Source organism: Tachysurus vachellii, chromosome 23, assembly GCF_030014155.1.
Source record: "Tachysurus vachellii isolate PV-2020 chromosome 23, HZAU_Pvac_v1, whole genome shotgun sequence".
Lineage (NCBI taxonomy): Eukaryota > Metazoa > Chordata > Actinopteri > Siluriformes > Bagridae > Tachysurus > Tachysurus vachellii.
The window spans coordinates 7,224,664-7,243,671 of NC_083482.1; the positions used below are offsets into that span (position 1 = coordinate 7,224,664).

Here is a 19,008-nt window from a genome sequence, read left to right on the forward strand (position 1 = left end):
TGATCTACTGATGGAAACTTGTGACGGGTGCATGACTGACCTCCGTAGCCTGTGTGTGATGGGATTTTTAAGAGATAGTAAGTGTGTATAGTGTCAACGACACACAAGGCCATGGTAGTGTGAGCACTGGAGATGGTCCCACAAGCAATATTGCTAAATTAGTGCACCCTTGTGGTGGCCTTCCTGGAAGACTTTACTCCTGGTGCCTTACAGCTCTCCTCTAAACAAATGTTAGACTGACATTTCCCAGAACGGGGCAAAGGCTAAAGAAATGTTATATTTAAGATCACTACCCTAAACAAGATATAGTAGTTAAGGAAAACGAATGATTTAGTGATCAAGCTAGAAATATGGAGAAGCCATCCAGTCAAGGTCAACAGTGCCCTATATTATAGTTAGGGAATAAATACGTTTCCACAGAAAAAGAATACTTAATAAAAAATGCATAGTGTGAAAAACAGTGTGTAGATATCATTGTCACCAACGAACATTTGCCAAGTGAAAATATAAAGTGAATATATAACTAATTATATATGATCCGGAACATTCCTGCACTTTTCTCTAATAATGAATGATTAATGAATGATTAGTCAATCCATTTCCCATATAATCTGTGACACATGGTCATAAGGATTCCTCAGGGCCAGTAATCACCAACCAAGTGTGAGATTTGTGAATGGTTCACCCGGCAGCTGGCCTTACTGTCATAATGTGTCATCTGCAGTGCTTTTTAGGGTGTCGACGAAGACAGTGAATCAAATCACACCTTAATATACCAGTGAATCAGCAGCAATGTGTGCTGGGTGAGTGTGCCAACAGTTTTCAGCAGTGCCACATTTCCCTGTAATGTAATCCAACACTGCTGAGATCTGCTGACTGGTATAAGTGTGTGGGATGACAGTAGAGTGGTTTTCTGAGTAAATAAATGGGAATATCTTCATCCAGTATATTTTCACTATAAATTTACCTCCATAATTTAATATTTACATACCATTTTATTTTATATTCTTTGTTTTATTTTATTTTATTTTTTCATTTTTTTAAATTCACTGCATTTAAAGAATAAAAAATAAGTTTTACGATAAATAACTCAATGAAAAACCAAACGCTTAAAGTGTTAAAGTATTTGCTGGAAATGTTGTGTGAGAACAAATAGGAAAAAGGAAACAAACATTAATTTAGGCTGTAAATCTCATCAGTCTGACAATATATGAACTTGACCTAAACATTTTTTGCCACCTCCATCATTCAACTCTGATGCCATGCATTTTGATTAGCATCTATCCCTCTTTTCATATCTCCAATATCACTTAAAAGGAGATCTCTTCAACGCTCAACAACACTGAGCCCAAACAATAACTTGATGACTTCTGCAATTACTCCTTCATGTGTGGAACTTAAAAATAATAGTTAACTGGGGAATGGTCACTGAGAATGAATGAGTGTATAGTATTGTTATTAAATAGGTTTAAATTAAACAGGTTTGTTGTGAAAAAGAAAACATTTAAAAACAGAGAAAAGACATTATTTCATGAACAATTGTACTCTGGATCTTGGTTACATCTCAAAGTAAACAGCCAGTAAACACGCAAGCATAATTTTTTCATTACAGTTACACTGACTTGTGGCAGTTAAACATTGTGACCCTGCACAGATTTTTCCATTGGCCTAATTTATTTGTCCTGCTTTGTTCAACATTTTGGTCTCAAACTCAAGGTCAAGGCTATCTTGTGCATGGAATTTCATCACATCAGGACTTTCACAATAATCAAGCATAAACTCAAAAAACGAAAGTACAGTAGAGACATGATGCAGAAAGAAAGTATGGGATATTTTAGGCCTGCAATCTGTTATTTTTTATTTTTGATGTGACAGTGACAGCTTGCATGTTAAGAGCAAGTGAGAGAGAGTGTGAGAGAGAGAGAGCGAGAGAGAGAGAGAGAGAGAGAGAGAGAGAGAGAGAGAGAGAGAGAGAGAGAGAGAGACAGAGAGAGAGAGAGATAAAGTCAGCCTGTTTGTTTGTAACCATGGTGATGTCCTGCTGTGAAATGAGGCAGAGACCATGTGTGTGTGTGTGACCTGGCCTTCACAGCCTGCCCTCTATAGCCATAAATACAAACCCACAGGCGGCTGATGCTTGAAGGAACAATGCAATGTTTATAAAATTAGAAGGGCACTTAATCAGACAAGTGGTCTCTCTAGCTAACATGGATGCTGTGTACTTGTTAAGGACGATGCGACAGAGCGAGCTCTAGGTCAGAGCACTATGCTTAATTTATTATAGTAAATTTGAATAAAATAAAACTATTAAAGAGAAAACACTTGTTATATACAAGTGTATATATATGTTATATACTTAAATATAAAATATCATTAGGAGACCAAAATAATCACTGATTTTATATTAAACTAACTGAAGTAATGGTAATCAAATGATAGGATTAACTTAAATAGAAAAAAAAACTAAAACTAAGAAATCAACAAGAAACTAAAGCACAGACATAAATCCAACAAACACACACTCACGCACACACCTTTTTATTCTGATGCGCACACGATTCTGAAAGTAATAGGATTTACACTCGTTAATGCTTTCATTACAATTTGACAAAACACAGAATAAAACAAATATATTTCCTTGTAATACGACCTTTTTTAGATCTACGTCATTTTTCAAATATTATATATACTGTATGTTGACGATCTTTATACTGTTATGTTTAAAAGCTTTCTAGCTCACTCACTAATTCACAGGTTTAAGTGTCTTATACACAAATATTTGGCTCTTTCTGCATTATTCCTTCATTTCCAGGCCAATTTAGCTAACTAGTTCCTAACTTATCTTTTTCTTAAACTAAAACAATTGAAGTCACTGTATTACTTCAACTCCTCAACCATTTTGTCATCTCAAGCCGCCATTTCCAAATTTGCTTCTACTGTCACACATAACCTTTAACTACTGTAAGTTACTGCTGACTTTTCAGACCCAAATCTGAACTAAAACTTGATAACCTCTACAAGTGCAAAATAAAACAATGTGTAAGTGCTGGATGCAAATCTATACGTCCTTTATGTCTCTTATTGATTGTTCCTCCATGTCTGGAAGACACTGTGTAATCAAAAAACATGACTGGACATTACACAGACATGATCAGACACAAAAACTTAGTCCCAGTATTACCATTATGTCATGTGTCATTTACTCAAGGGGATCTAAAAGTGTGGTGTGGAAACGTCCGCCAAGTCAGTCATAATCATCCTCCACCATCGGTTTGGAGGGTAACGTCAGTAGATATGACTGATATACCCCATGACAAAAATATCTGATGGCAGTTATTTATACAAGTAACGAAACCCAGCAGCAGTTTACATTACACACCACATTGATTGTGCCTGTGTATTTTCTGCTTGCTCAGGTATCTTTGGCTCTGCTATTCTAGGAGCTCTATTTCTGTAGATATGTTAAATATACACCCACGCCTTAATCTCATTCATTATTAATGATGGGGCACATAGAAAATAGCTGTGAATAAGACTGCTCAGGTGACAAGCGATAGACAAGTGAAATGCAGATATGGCCTCCCATGAGATTTTCAACAGAATGACCTCAAAGCTTCAGATGAAGAAGAAAATGCTGATAGATCATTCTTGGAGCATGACCTTGGAAATGGAGATGTGGCTTCATTTTAACAACTTGAACACTTTCTCCCAAAAGATATAAAATTTCTAAATGAATAGGCTTAAAATAATAATAATAATAATAATAATAATAATAATAATAATAATAATAATAATAATAATAATAATACTAATAATAATTAATCAATTCATTGAAAAAAATAAAAAAAATAAATAATTATATTTATTTATTTGTTTGTTTGTTTGTTTGTTTGTTTGTTTGTTTGTTTGTTTATATAAACTGCAACTTAAGTGCAATGGTACATGAATATGGATGATGATAGCTGATAGGAAACTTGAACTAATTTGATCAGCCTCTCATTTATGGTGAATCTAATGTTTGTTGTGTGAAATTAAATTAAATGAACGTTTTATTATAGTTACAGAAATTTATCAGAGCCTTTCGTGGTCTGTCGAAGGAAATGATAAACTTTAGTTTACACCGCCACCTGGTGCACATTGTGACAAGCAACAAGCAAAAAATGATGCAGCACGTGCAATTCAAGCAAAACAAACAAACAAACAAACAAACAAACAAACAAGCAAACAAACAGGCAAACAAACAAACAGGCAAACAAACAAACAAACAGGCAAACAAAAGCCGACACCTTTGCACGTTTTATACGCCCAAATACGGATTTTAAAAAAAGGATGTAAGTGATTAGAATATTTCCAATAAATAAACAATTGAAAAACGTTAAAAAAATGTATTCTTTTTTTGAAGCCACATATAAAAACAGCTAATATTCAAATCAGTTCACTCAGAATAGATGTCTTGACTGATTACAAGCATTATGGTGTGTTCTTGTGTAAGTAAAAACAGTTTTTGTTTGTTTTGCTTTTTTGGTTTGCTGCACTTCCAGTCCTCATTAGTCTCTCTCTCTCTCTCTCTCTCTCTCTCTCTCTCTCTCTCTCTCTCTGTCTCTCTCTCTCTCTCTGTCTCTCTCTGTGAAATGAGCCTTGGCCTGATTACCTAATGGAACAAATCACAGCCTGAGAATATTCCACTCACAGCATGAACACACTAAAGCACACCGCCTGCGGCTGCAGCCTGTTCCCAAGGCCGAGATATAAATCACACTTTGACAAGGTTAAAGATTTACTCAGGTTGCCAACATTGTGGACAGCCAGCTTCCTGCCCCTCATTAAAAAAACCTTCCCTACTTGTAAGTTCCTGAAATAAAATGTGGATTTAGGATGAACTCCTGATGATGAAATGATCAAAACAACACAGTGGTGGTATTTGCTCAACACTCTGGGTGCAGATTATATAGTGTATCGTTGTTGTTCTTCAGTTCTCGTTTAAGACATATTTTCATCTAATCTAACTTTTCTCTCTGTGCTTGGCTTGGATTCATCTTTACTTAAAGTTGCTTTGTCTAAAAATCTCTGCTTGATTTTGTTCTCAATAAAATTGTAATGCTTAAAGAATGCTTAATGCTTAAATTTAAGAAAGACTCGTGAAAGAGTGATACACTATCTGGTGTGACGCAAAAAGTATAGGTTCCCCTTTGAGTGAAGGCCCTCCCACATTTTATTATCTTTGTCTCATTTCAGGGGGTATATACATACATACATACATACATACATACATACATACATACATACATACATACATATATACATACATATATACATACATACTGTACATACATACATACATACATACATACATACATACATACATACATACATACATACATATATACATACATATATACATACATACTGTACATACATACATACATACATACATACATGCATGCATACATACATACATACTGTATATACATACATATATACATACGTACATATATACATACATACATACATACATACTGTACATACATTCATACATACATACATACATACATACATACATACATACAGTACATACACACACACACACACACACACACACACACACATATCACTCTAATACAGAAACACACACTCTAATATATATGTACATATATTAGAGTGTGTGTTTCTTTTGACAGAGTATTTTTCTTTTTCTTTTTTTTTTTTTGCGAAATCTTTTTATTGCAAAAAAAATCAAATAACAATACAGAATGCCATTTTGGTTTTACATGAAAAAGTAGTAAAGTAAAAAGAATTACAAGAATAACAATAATAAAAAGGAAGTAAATAAGGAAAATCAGAAAACAAACCACCCACAACCCGCCCACCCCGGGTCCTGGCCCTTTTTAATTATTGAGTACCAGACAGAGTATTTTTCACACACACACACACACACACACACACACACACGCACACACACACACACACACACACACACACACATACACACATATATATATGTATATATGTTGGGTGTATAAATCCATATACTTGTGCACAAAAGTTTGCACACCCCAAAATAAATTGTTAACCATTTATATTATAACCATTTATATGGAAAACATGACAATTATTTGGATAATGCAAAATTATTTTTTTGTATTTAAGGATAGTGTTCACATGAAGTAATTGATGATCACACAGTTGTTTGACTCCTTTTTAAAACATAATGATAACTGAAATCCAACCCTGATCAAATGTTTACATATTCTTGAATGTTTGGCCACATTATAAACACACAGGTTGACACACATTATAAACACACAGGTTGACACACATTATTTAAACAGGTTTTTAAAATGTTTGACAGGTTTAAATGGCTATTAAAGGGAAGATAAAGGGATAAAGTGTTAAAAAAGAGATGTTTCCACACCTGTGACTCATTGTAATTGTAATTAGTGTCTGTGTATAGTATAAATAGACATTCAGTTTCGCAGCTCATGACGTGATGCACTGACCTGGCTGGATGGTGCCCCATGGGGAAGACAAAAGAATTGCCAATGGACCTGTGTAATAATAGTTGAACTTTATAAAGCAGGAAAAGGATATAAAAGATATCTCAACATCTGAAATTGTCAGTCAGTACTGTTCAAACTCAAAAAATTTCTAATTCAAATTCATTTGTATAGCGCTTTTAACAATTGACATTGTCTCAAAGCAGCTTTACAGAACATAAACATAAAATATATGGTTAATATAAAGGTTAATATAAAGATTACTATAATATAAAATTTGAGAATAATATTAGATATATTTAAATGTGTTTGTATTTATCCCCAATGAGCAAGTCTGAGGTGACTCAGGCGAGGAAAAACTCCCTTGGATGGTAAAGGAAGAACCCCTGAGAGGAACCAGACTCAAAAGGAAACCCATCCTCATTTGGGTGACACTGGAGGTTTGAAAATATAAAGTCTGACACTCTTTCCTCAAAGACCACACAGAGTTGGCATCTCCTCTTAGTATTCCTGAATATTTCATGAGTTCAGTTGGAGTTGGTAAACCACTAGATGTCTCAGGATCCTCACAGAGTCGGCCTCATCTCAGTGAAGGTCCAAAATCTTCATGGCACGAAAGACAATCAGAGTTGGTACAATTTGTGGATGCCTCGGGATGGGCAGAAAAAGAGAAGCAGTGGAGAGGGTTTGACATAGCTGCTGTTCATAATATTAGCAAGAACTAGATGATAATTTGCATGTGGTCAGATGTATTAGAGCACAAGATTATGGGATGTATTATGTGTATGCCTGTTTTTGTAATATGGGCTATATTAATTTCAAAAGACAAGTTGCTGTCTAGGGGGGCACGGTGGCTTAGTGGTTAGCATGTTCGCCTCACACCTCCAGGGTTGGGGGTTCGATTCCCGCCTCCGCCTTGTGTGTGTGGAGTTTGCATGTTCTCCCTGTGCCTCGGGGGTTTCCTCCGGGTACTCCGGTTTCCTCCCCCGGTCCAAAGACATGCATGGTAGGTTGATTGGCATCTCTGGAAAATTGTCCATAGTGTGTGATTGTGTGAGTGAATGAGAGTGTGTGTGTGCCCTGCGATGGGTTGGCACTCCATCCAGGGGGTATCCTGCCTTGATGCCCGATAACGCCTGAGATAGGCACAGGCTCCCTGTGACCTGAGGTAGTTCGGATAAGCGGTAGAAAATGAGTGAGAGAGAGAAGTTGCTGTCTTTCACTGTCAAGCTATTAGTAACAGTACATCCCTCTAAATGGAAGGTGAAGTGAGAGAGCTTCTGTGTGCTGTTTTTTTCTGACCGATAAATAGTATTTCTGTCTTATCAGAGTTTAACAACAGAAAATTACAGGTCATCCAATCTTTTATCTCCTTAACACACTCAGTTAGTTTAGACAATTTAGCAATTTCATCTGGTTTTGATGAGATATCTAACTGAGTATATTCAGCATAACAATGGAAACTAATCCCATGCCTTCTAATGATGTTCCCTAAGGAAAGAAGGTATATCGAGAAAAGCAGAGGTCCTAGAACTGATCCTTGAGGGACCCCATAATTAACTGGCAATAAACTGGAGGATTCACCATTTAATTCCATTTAACTAAAGACAAAATTATATTGATCAGAAAGGTAGGATCTAAACCAACTTAAAGCCTATCCCTGAATACCTGTGTAATTTTGTAAGCATTCTAGGAGAATGTTGTGATCTACTGTATAGTGTCGAATGCAGCACTAAGGTACAGTAGAACTAATAGTGACCTGCAGTCTTGCTCCGAAGCTAAGAACAAGTCATTTGTAACTTTAACAAGTGCATAAAGCAGTTGAAATAAGAGATTTTGAAGAATGATATTACTCACTACTGCCAGAAGATTTGTTCAGGACACAAAAAAACCCACAAACAACTTTTGAGAGAAATACAAGCTGCTCTGGGAAAAAGTGGTGTTGTTTCAAGGAGCAGAATAGGTACTTGAACAGTACACCAGACCACACCTAAACAAGCCTCACAGCTTCTGGAGCAGGAGACTTCAACATTTTTGGACAGGAGTCAACAAGGCCTACGGTGAAATGTACACCATCCCCACTGTAAAGCATGGTGTTGGATCTCTTATGTTTTGAGGCTGTGTGAGCTCCAGTGGCACAGGAAGTTAGTAAAAATTGATGGCAAGATGAATGCAGCATGTTATCAGAAAACACTGGCAGACAATTTGCATTCTACAGCACAAAAGCTGCACATGGGACGCTCTCAGATGTTCCAAATGACACTGATCCAAAGCACAAGGCAATTCTGACCCTCTAGTGGCTACAGCAGAAAAAGCTGAAGGTTCTGGAGGCCATCACAGTCTCCTGACCTCAATATCACTGAACCACTTTGGGGAGATCTCAAATGTGCAGTTTGTGTTAATCAACCAAAACATTTACAGGAACTGGAGGCATTTTGCCAATAAAAATGGGCTGCTATACCACCTGAGAGAATGAAGGAGCTCATGCACAATTATTGCAAAAGACATATATTTATATGTATATATAACTTTTGTAAATGTAGATGATTCTTCACTCTAAAAATTGATACACGTTTACTGTTAATTCTTCATTTGCCACAAAGTGGCAGTAAAGAGCAATACTACATTCCAGAAATCCATTACATTACAAAATGTACTTATGGCTCAAGACATTTGGGTAACTGGATCCAAGGAGATCCTCGGGGAAACTTCTGACACTTGTCTTAGATGACCAAAACATGAATAAGTAACTAAAGCAGAGTCTAATCTACTGAGTGTACTGAGCATTCTAATGCATTATGCATAAAATAGAAAAGGGAAAAAAAAAACAGTGAAAGTCATTATTTTTACTTTTATTATAATTAACAGAACCATATTCTTACATTTTGAATAGAAAAATAAAATGACAATAAATAATTTCAAGCACAAATCCATCCATTGATCCCATTTTAATTATCAGATCACTCTTTGTGAACCATATTATGACTAAACAAAAACATGACAAACGACTGTAGATAAATCTGTAAGCCTGGTGTATATGTCTGCTAGCAACACGTCAATAAAGTCTAGCTAAATTCAATTATTTTTAAAACTAAATGCAGAATATAAAGCTGCCAACAAACTCTCTTATAGTAACACCCAAGTATTCTTTAAGGGTTAAACATGTACTGTAAAATGGAGCCTTTCTCTATTTATGGTGTTGAAAGAGATTTTATCATCCATTACACACAACACACCCCAGCTATAACATCAGTGATTCACTATAAACTGTAGACAAGTTGCAGCCACAGAGATCCCTGTGAAGAATGTAGTAAATAAATGCAGCAGCGTTCATCTCGGACGCAAACTCGATCATCTCTTAAAGGGATTCCAGGCTTCTATAGATTTCTGTAAATCTATATTAATGAGCTGGTCTGGATTTCAAAAGAACCCCACACCTAAGAAAAAGCAATATGAGTAATCCAAGCAATCCTGCAAAACACACTTTAAGCTGTTATGTCAAGTGGGAAAGGCTGTTTTTTTTTTTTTTTTTTTTTTTTTTTTTGACTCAGTACCAGTCGTGGTTCAACGCCTTTAAACTTGTTAATTCTGTCAGGCTTGAGTGTAATGTGTGAAGTAAGACTCAGTGGCATTAACAATCTTAATAATTATACTTTTAAATGAAAGCTAATATTTAGATGATTAATATTGTACTAATTTTCTATTCTGTCTATAAGCAGTAACAACATCTCAGTGGCTCATTTCAACTACCTTGCTAATCACTGGGGTTAAACCAAGTCAAATTGAGACATTATGAATCATCAGAGGGAGAAATAGAGCACTGCAAAGTAAAAACAGCACTAGCTTAGCAAAATTCATTCATTCATTATTTTGTACATGACAGGACAACATATTGTTTACAGTAATAATCAATGGAACATTTTGTTAGATTACGACCCCGGAAATCTCTGGAGTATTTCGTAATGAGTTGCATCCTTTGGTCAGGATAATAAGTGGTGAAGAGTGCGGCTTGCCAGAGGTTGGTTACTATCCAAATAATGTGGAAAATCAGAAGGCTTGCCCCGGGTCATGTGGTCTGCGATTCACTGCACGCACGTGAGGGTGGATCCTTCAGCACACATGTCTGATCCTGATGGATTATAGAAGAACTGTAAAATGGCTCAGGACTTCAAGGTGTTTTAGGAAGGACTCGCAAAAGAACCATTCCACTCCTCATATAAAATCATCTATTCAGCAAAAAAGCAAAACCAGATAAAAAAAAACAAAAAAACATAACACCTGGTTGTATTTTGCATCTTCTGCTCATATCTTATGTCTGATAAATGTTATGAGATGACTAATGTTTCTTGGCAGGCTACAACATGGCAGGTAAACCTACAGAGCAAGTGCTTTCACAGTATTGGGGTTGGGTTTATATTTGTACTGAGTCTTACAATGTGCCTGACTTCAGTTAAAGAAAAACAGTGTCTAAGACTTCCAGGTTGCAGAAAGATGATGCTAAAACATGTCAGTGTCAATATGATGACTAGTGGGCTACTTAAAGGAGGCACGGACCGTCCTGCCCTTCAGAGGCTGTGGAGGACGGAAGTTGTTCTCCATGCGTTTCCTCTGTTCCTCCTCTTCAGCACTAAAGAGCAACATCCTGAACTTTCCCATCTACAGCCATTGGGAAGAAGATGGAAAGCATTAGAAAATAGAATTTTAGAAAAGATACATTTAAGTGACATTCAATTAAAATTTATGAATCCTGTTTTATGTGCATTGGCTTTTGAGATCAAAAAATGAAAACATGTAACTGGTTGAAATGTTTGTCAGCAGTGTAAAACATTACTACAGTCCCCTCCGAAAGTATTGGAACAGCAAAGCCAATTCTTCTATTATTAATGTACATTAATAACAGAGATGAAAAGATGACTAGATCAGAATTTCACCTTTCATTTCCTGATATTTACAACTAGAAGTGAACTTGGAACATAGAAACCTTTTTTCGAACCTATCCATTCTCTTAAATGATCACAAATACTGCGATAGTACACGTGACTGGCAGTTATTTCTTTTTGCACAGGTACAATGCAATTTAATACAATACAATAACTGTAGTTAATTAACTAGGTATAAAACTTCAATGTAACTACTGAGGATGTCTGCACTGCTAGGCAATGAGATTACTGTAGTAAATTGTATGTAAATTCATATGTGTTGGTAAGTCACTTTGCCATAAGGTGTGATGATATACTCTAATACATGCACCCTGTTGAGTATCTCCAAAAAATTTCATAAGCCAGCACAGTTAAGGCACAGGAGCCGTTGTAATCCATAGCATTTCAACTTGGGAAACATGTACAGATTAAAGCATTGGCTTGTGCTACAACTATAGACAAACATGTACAGAGATCAACACAGACAGCACACACACCTGTACACAATCATGCACGCACATACCCTCACACACACACACAACTACAGCCAACAAGGGTTGGGTTAATCAAGCCCAGTAGTTCTTTAAAGCATGGACTCTGGGGATCTGAACCAGTTCACAGGAGTATATGGTGAAATTAATCCCTTTATTATTACATTTTTTGTCACTATAGTTTACCTGATGATTATTTAATATACGAGTATTCAGATTGTGCCTTCAAAAATTGTTTTAAGCTTATCTAATATCTTACCTACTGTAGTATCTACTGATTTCAGAATTATGCAAACATCATTCTAATTTTCGTTATCATCACGAGGTGCTTTCAATTATATTGCAACTGATACACTGCAAAATTAAAATGTGGATTATGGAAAGTCTTGTAATTCATGTGTAAGTGTAAATTGATTCATTAATCAAATGAATGTTAGTTTTACATTCAGACTAACTGTTAAGTGTGTGAAGAGTCATGAAGGATCTTTACTACTACTCTTCAGGACTCCACTGCTGTGGCTCACACTAGGAGTGACAGATTCTCAGAATAAAAGCTAAAACCTCTGACCTAAATTCCTGAGACTTCAAAGCATTTCCGAATTGCATTGTGCTCTTGACTGAGCGCTGTACTGACGCCTATTCATGTACAAAGCTTGATAAGAGATTATATAAATGTGCCATCACGCCGATAAAGCCAGATGACAATTAGCCACGATGTAATCAGTAACACTGAAATATAACTGGAGAGATGACTTCTGAGTCAAAACATAAAAAAATCATCAATGGAACATAAATAGCTGGGACACACGCTTCCTCACAAAAAGAAGAATGCATATAACAGGCCTGCATTCCTGGAAGGAAGCCACTAGTGAAAGTGAAAGTGACGTGACATACGGCTAAGTACAGTATGGTGACCCATACTGTGTTTGAATTTGTTCTGTGCGTTTAACCCATCCAAAGTGCACACACAGCAGTGAACACACACACACACACACACCGTGAACACACACCCGGAGCAGTGGGCAGCCATTTATGGCAGCCTATTTTATTATTTTGTTAAGAGTTTAAACCCTACAGATTCACAGGCCATGACAGAAACATGCTCACAAGTCAAATGCAGCAAAAAAACTGCAGCAAAAGACTGAGGTTGTGTCACTGAGTGACCTGCAAATACTGAAAGAATTGTTCTGTACAACGACTACTGTTACGCATTAGACATTCATTCATTCATCTGTTCGGCTTCAGTAACAGTTTTGTTCAGATCAGAGTTACAGTGGATCTGGAACTTGTCCCATGTGTAAGACAGAAATACACTCTGGACGTTGAGCAGACCATCACAAAGGCTATATTAAGCGAGTTAAGGCAATATTATAATGCATATATATATATATATATATATATATATATATATATATATATATATATATATATATATATATATATAATTTTTTTATTATTTATTTATTTTTTTTTTAAATAAAAGTTAAAATAATAGTTAAGAGTCACCCAGTCTGCCTTTGCCATGCTGTACCAGTAACTTAATCAATAGCTGCTGTGTGTCAAGCCCAAACACACAAGAACAAAAAACATCATCAAGTATAAACAGCGTGTACCTGAACACACAGAGAATAAAATAGACATTGATGTGCTGAATTAATAAAAATAGGATTAAAACGCAAGCTCATGCAAAAATAAAAACACTACAACTTCTATTAACTATAACTATTACAATATGATGCATGAAACCTAAATAACTAAATACCTAGCTCAGTAATAAAATTAATAAAAATTAATAACATTACAATTAATTTTGAAATACATTATCATGCAAATCAAATGTTGGGCCACTCCAGCATGAATCTAATACTTCCATGTAGTGACACTAAATTATGTGATGAACTGCAATTTCTGTACTGCATTTCAATGCAGTATAAATATCAGGTCTGTTTGAGCTCCTGAAATCTCACCACAGTTTTGAGGCAAGAGCATACTGGCAACTAACTGCTTAAGATTATTACTATTATTATTATTAATAAGACATCTGGACAGATGTAGCACCAGTGAAATCAAGTAGCAAAATTCTAAATCAAACCCATCTTGACTCGGGGAAAGTTAGGTTTTGTATATGCATATGATGGTCAGGGACCAGAGTAAAATCTGTCCACCAAGAGGAAGTTGCAGCATGTAAATGCAAGAACACACAAAGCCGCAGGTGTGTAAAGCTACGTAAACCCACCTGCTTATCAGACACTCTAATGGATTCAGCGAGAACAATCCATATGACACTTTCATAGAGCGGAGGAGTGGTCAGAGAGCCGGGGTAGGTCCAAAACCTTAGACTAGGAGGTAGGAGGCACTTTGGGTTGAAGCCTTTGAAATTTGCGATGTTTCCCTTGAAATGAAAGAATAACACAGGTCAAGACTTGAATTTATACAGCCATGTAATAATAAGCAAACATCATCTCTATCTCAACATTTTGATGATGTCAGAGTCTCCAGAAGAAGTGTGTCAAATCCTCCCAAATGTTCAGTAAAACCTACCAGTCAATTTCCTTAGAAAACTGCACAAACTGGAAAAGCAAATGGGCGTCATAGCAAATATCGGCTTTGTTAAGTTGATTTAGTTGATGACTTACTGCTGCACTGTTACATTATGGTATATTTTATGTGTTCATTTAAAGGCATCTTTGCATTTCTCTGTATGTGCGCAAGACTTTTGCACAATACTGTATATATTTATAAATAAAAAAAAGACATACCTTGAATTTGACCATATACAAAGCATCAGTTATAATGTTTAGATCCAGGTGTTCATCTCCTTTCTGTAAATAAACACACCAAAATACAATGCAAAGCGTTTAGTTGCATAAAAACCTAGGAACATCATAAGGCCACCTTGAATACTTTAGACCGGATTTATTTGCTTAATAATTATGTTAGAATCTTATTTTTAAATGTAAACATTGTTTTGAAGACCAAGAAAGACAACTGCCAAGAAAATAACAGATTTTCCAATGACCTTTTTTTCTTAAAATCATGCTAATGACAATATTCTAATTTTAAAAAAATAGTATATGTTAAATGAATTCCCCTAAATTAATATAATTTCATATATACTATATATATTAATTGTATTAATGTTAGGGTAACCTTAAATAGCTTAATTCATAACCAGCAGCTGAAAAGCTCTAACCTCCAGAAAGATGCCCAGCACAGCCAAGCCATCAGGAGCTACAGCGGCTTCACCAAACGTGCGATAGCGCACAGCGTTCCAATGCACTAGATGTAGCTGCAGTAAGGAAAAGAGGGCAGTAAGATATAAATGAGAAAGAGACAGATCGATTCTATGATTTTGTTTTTTTTTAATCCCATTTTTGTCTTCACACCTCAGACACGTAGGTCTTCCCACTGACAGTGTGTTCAGAGCCATCACAGCCTTTTCCTCCCCAGTGGAAGTGGAACTGTTTGAGTCTGTATGCATTTTCAAGTGGGCCTCCTTGGATCACTGTCATGAGAGAAGAGTAATACAGCTGGTGATCAGATTCCATGGCCTACTAAAAACACTGTACTGTACATCTTGAATGAGTTGTTCTGTAACAAGTCACGTTTACACAATTTCCAACATTACTCCAAATGTAGTCGGCAGTTTTGGGAAATTATGAAATGATAATATTTAAATAAAGTCTACATTTGTATGTTTCACAAAAAAACGTTCGTTTACAAATGAGAGTACGCAAACTAACAATTTCATTTGATGTACATTTGGAGTTCATTTAGACTTTTATTTATAGATAATATTTTGGGTGAGCCAGCCAACAAAATTTTTTTGTATTTAGCTCCAGTGCAAAGCTAAAGAAGCTCAGGTTGAACACCAAGCACTTCTCTACTGATTATCAAAATTTGACTGAAAGGAAATTTTGTGTAAAGGTTTTTTAGCTAAAAAAAAACAATGTCTTTAAACAATGAGTCATGCCATGTCTTAATATAGGTCTAAAGAATCCTAAACCTAAGAGATCTTTTTTCCCTTAATTTCTACATGTATCATGTTTAGCTATTCAGTATAAGAACAGTGTAAAGGATGAACTAATAGTTTGTCACTGTTAAGCATGCCATATGACAATTTACCTTTCTGTAAAGGGAAAAATAAACCCCAATAAATTATACAGAAAACCCGGGAGTCATTATCACCTCCTGGGAAGACCCACCTGTTGAGTGTGTAGCTGTTTCTCTTAAATGAGAATTTGTATTAATTTGCATTTCTAGGAAATGTTCTTGCCAAATGTTCTTGCCAGATTAACATGCAAAACATAAACTTGAGAGTAACTATTTTCAGTTCAAGTTTTCTTCAGCATTCTAAGTGACATCATACAATGAAAGATATTAGATACATAGAGAAACACCCCATTCTGTGTAATTTCCTTAGTGATATTTGTTTCATAGGCACAATTATGGCTTTGCTTAAAATACTGACACATCCTAAAAACTGCGTGCAATAATTACATAGATGAGTGGTCAGACATGGTCAGAGGAGAAATTACATGCGTCAGCCAAAATCATGCTGAGGTAATGGCATAATAGTGTTTCTGAATCAGACACTTTAAATGTACAGTCAGACCCATAAGTGCTTGGACAGTGACACGAGTTCTGTATTTTTTCCTTTATACACCACTACAGTAGATTTGAGGATGAAAAAATCAAGATGTGGCCAAAGCACTGATCTTCAGCTTTAATCCTGGCATTTATTCATTACAAACATACAGCAACTGAAGGCAGCTGCAGTAAAGGCACAGCAGAGCATCTCAAGGGAGGAAACATAATTTGATGATGTCCATAATTTCCAAAAACTACATAAAATCTCTAATTCTTGTACATATACCAGAAACCAATTTCTTATTTCCCATTTCCATTTCATTCAGAACTTAGCAGCCACCCTTATACAGAGCAACTTACATTTTTTCTTATTTTTTATACAACTGAGCAATTGACGGTTAAGGGCCTTTCTCAGGGGCCCAGAAGTGGCGGCGTGAATTGAACTCACAACCTTCCTACTGGTAATCCAACACCTTAACCACTAGGCTACCACATCCCATCCCAAATTTTAAAGATGATACTGCGGTAAGAGCTCTTTTTCTCATCTGATACGGACATCCTTTCTGTACCTTTCCTCGGGGCGCGCACACACACACTCTCACACACACACACTCACACACACTCATTCACACACACTCACTCTCACACACTCACTCTCACACACACTCACTCTCACACACACTCACTCTCACACACACACACACACACACTCACACACACACACACTCTCACACACACACACTCTCACACACACACACTCTCACACACACACACTCTCACACACACACACTCTCTCACACACACACTCTCTCACACACACACTCTCTCACACACACTCTCACACACACACTCTCTCACACACACTCTCTCTCTCTCTCTCTCTCACACACACACACACACATGCACTCTGATTTTTCGCTGACCTTTGAACTGGGGAAGGGACTGAAACCAGAGGAAACCCTAAATCATGGGGGTTGCAAACTCTGCCTACACGGAAAAAAGAAATGAACCCACAACCACAAGTAAAACATGTTAATCATCCAGTCATCTTTCCCTCTCTGTCCAAACATTACCTTTCCATTACAAAAAGAATAAAATGCTACAGAAAACTGGAAGCACGTCAGAACAAAAAGCAACAATTTATGGAACAAAAGTTCCAGACAAAAAGCAGATGATTGACACCAACCTGATCGATCATCCATATCCTCAAACTCCACCACCACAGAGTGGCCATTGTTGGATATGGTAAGAGATGTGCAGTTCTCATAGCTGAGTGAGATGCCTGGCAGGCGGCTGTCATAAACCGCCTCTTCGGGCACGATGTTAATTGGAGATTGACGGGCACCTTGAGCAATGGGGTACGATTTGTGCCATGCAGATGGACCTGCCAAAATGTTCAAAAGCAACATGCAATGCTGAATGAATGTGCTTGGCCATGTCAAATCATCAGAATGTAGAGTTTTGCTTCATGAACTCATTATAAATCCCTTTTCTGCTCTGTGTTAGAATAGAAATAGTGCATCTATCTTTGTGCAGACACTTTGCTTAATCTCTCTCTAAACTCATTAAAAAGTCTCCACCAGACCAGAACAGATCAACATCAGCTCAAGTAAATACAAGCTACAAATACACTGTGTCCATGCAAAAACACTTCAAGTCAAGTTACAGTCTCAATACAGGTAAAACTCTATGATTAAGTGACTCTAAACCCAAATATTGAGTCTTTAGCAAAAAATCCTGGCAAAAGTCTGCTTACCATCCACTTCACCATAACCCCACTTATGGCCAGTCATTGTGTTTCCCTTCAGAGGTGAAAAAAATGCTGGAAGAAACAAGACAGCAAAGAGAAATGACCAGATGCTTGTTTAGTGGTTGTGTGTAAATGCAGTCTGATACAGCGGCTTCATTCTATGACTAGAGGCAGACCAAAGTGTTAGGGATAGGGTTGCCAGATTGTACCGATTTAAAAAAAATAAAACATTTCCGATGAGGAAAAGTCAAACTGTAACAGCAAAATCGAAACGTCTGTGTATGTGATTTGGCAACCCAAAAAGTTCAGTCTCTTCTAGCCACGCCCCTAAAACACCAACTTTATAAACAAAGTGACGGGGTGTGAAAGCGTGTCAAATTACCACCTTTATTAGTCCTCGTTATTTGTTGTTGTTTATTTCTTTTTTAATTGTCTTTATGGGCATTTTTTGTAATACTTATGCAAAAGTAGCGTCAAATTTAATGGTTCTGATTTGAGAAAGCGCCTTTTCCGACGTGTAAATAAACGTCCATGAGACATCTGACATCTAATGGCTTCTTACTGGCTAGAAGCTCCAATGCAAATAACAAAGCTAATTATATTAATTACGTATCATAACTGTGGAAGCTCAATAGTTAAGGTGTTGGTTTACTGATCAGAAGGTCATGGGTTTGAATCTCAAGTCCACCAAGCTGCCACTGCTGGGCCCCTGAGCAAGGCCCCTAACCATGAATTGCTCTGTTGTATAAGTTGAAATAAAACTG

At 36.5% G+C, this 19,008-nt stretch overlaps 1 protein-coding gene across 1 annotated transcript; it reads right to left on the minus strand.

The window, feature by feature from the left end:
• Positions 1-9,325: 9,325 nt before the first annotated feature.
• ca7 (carbonic anhydrase VII) lies at positions 9,326-18,387 on the minus strand. Its single transcript, XM_060859584.1, has 7 exons — positions 18,251-18,387; positions 17,681-17,878; positions 15,291-15,409; positions 15,098-15,193; positions 14,664-14,726; positions 14,141-14,296; positions 9,326-11,150 (listed from the first exon to the last, which is right to left on the minus strand). The coding sequence occupies exons 1-7, from the start codon at positions 18,285-18,287 to the stop codon at positions 11,028-11,030; spliced, it is 792 nt and encodes a 263-aa protein (XP_060715567.1). The 5' UTR covers positions 18,288-18,387; the 3' UTR covers positions 9,326-11,027.
• Between the last annotated feature and the right edge of the window lie 621 nt (positions 18,388-19,008).

What these genes read in the sequence shown, in the direction of transcription:
- ca7 (XM_060859584.1), bottom strand. Translation starts at nt 18,287, where the DNA reads ATGACTGGCCATAAGTGGGGTTATGGTGAAGTGGATG. An exon ending in GGATATGGATGATCGATCAG is followed by an intron (nt 15,410 to 17,680) that starts GTTGGTGTCAAT and finishes CTCTCATGACAG; the next exon opens with TGATCCAAGGAGGCCCACTT. An exon ending in GGAAGACCTACGTGTCTGAG is followed by an intron (nt 15,194 to 15,290) that starts GTGTGAAGACAA and finishes TCCTTACTGCAG; the next exon opens with CTACATCTAGTGCATTGGAA.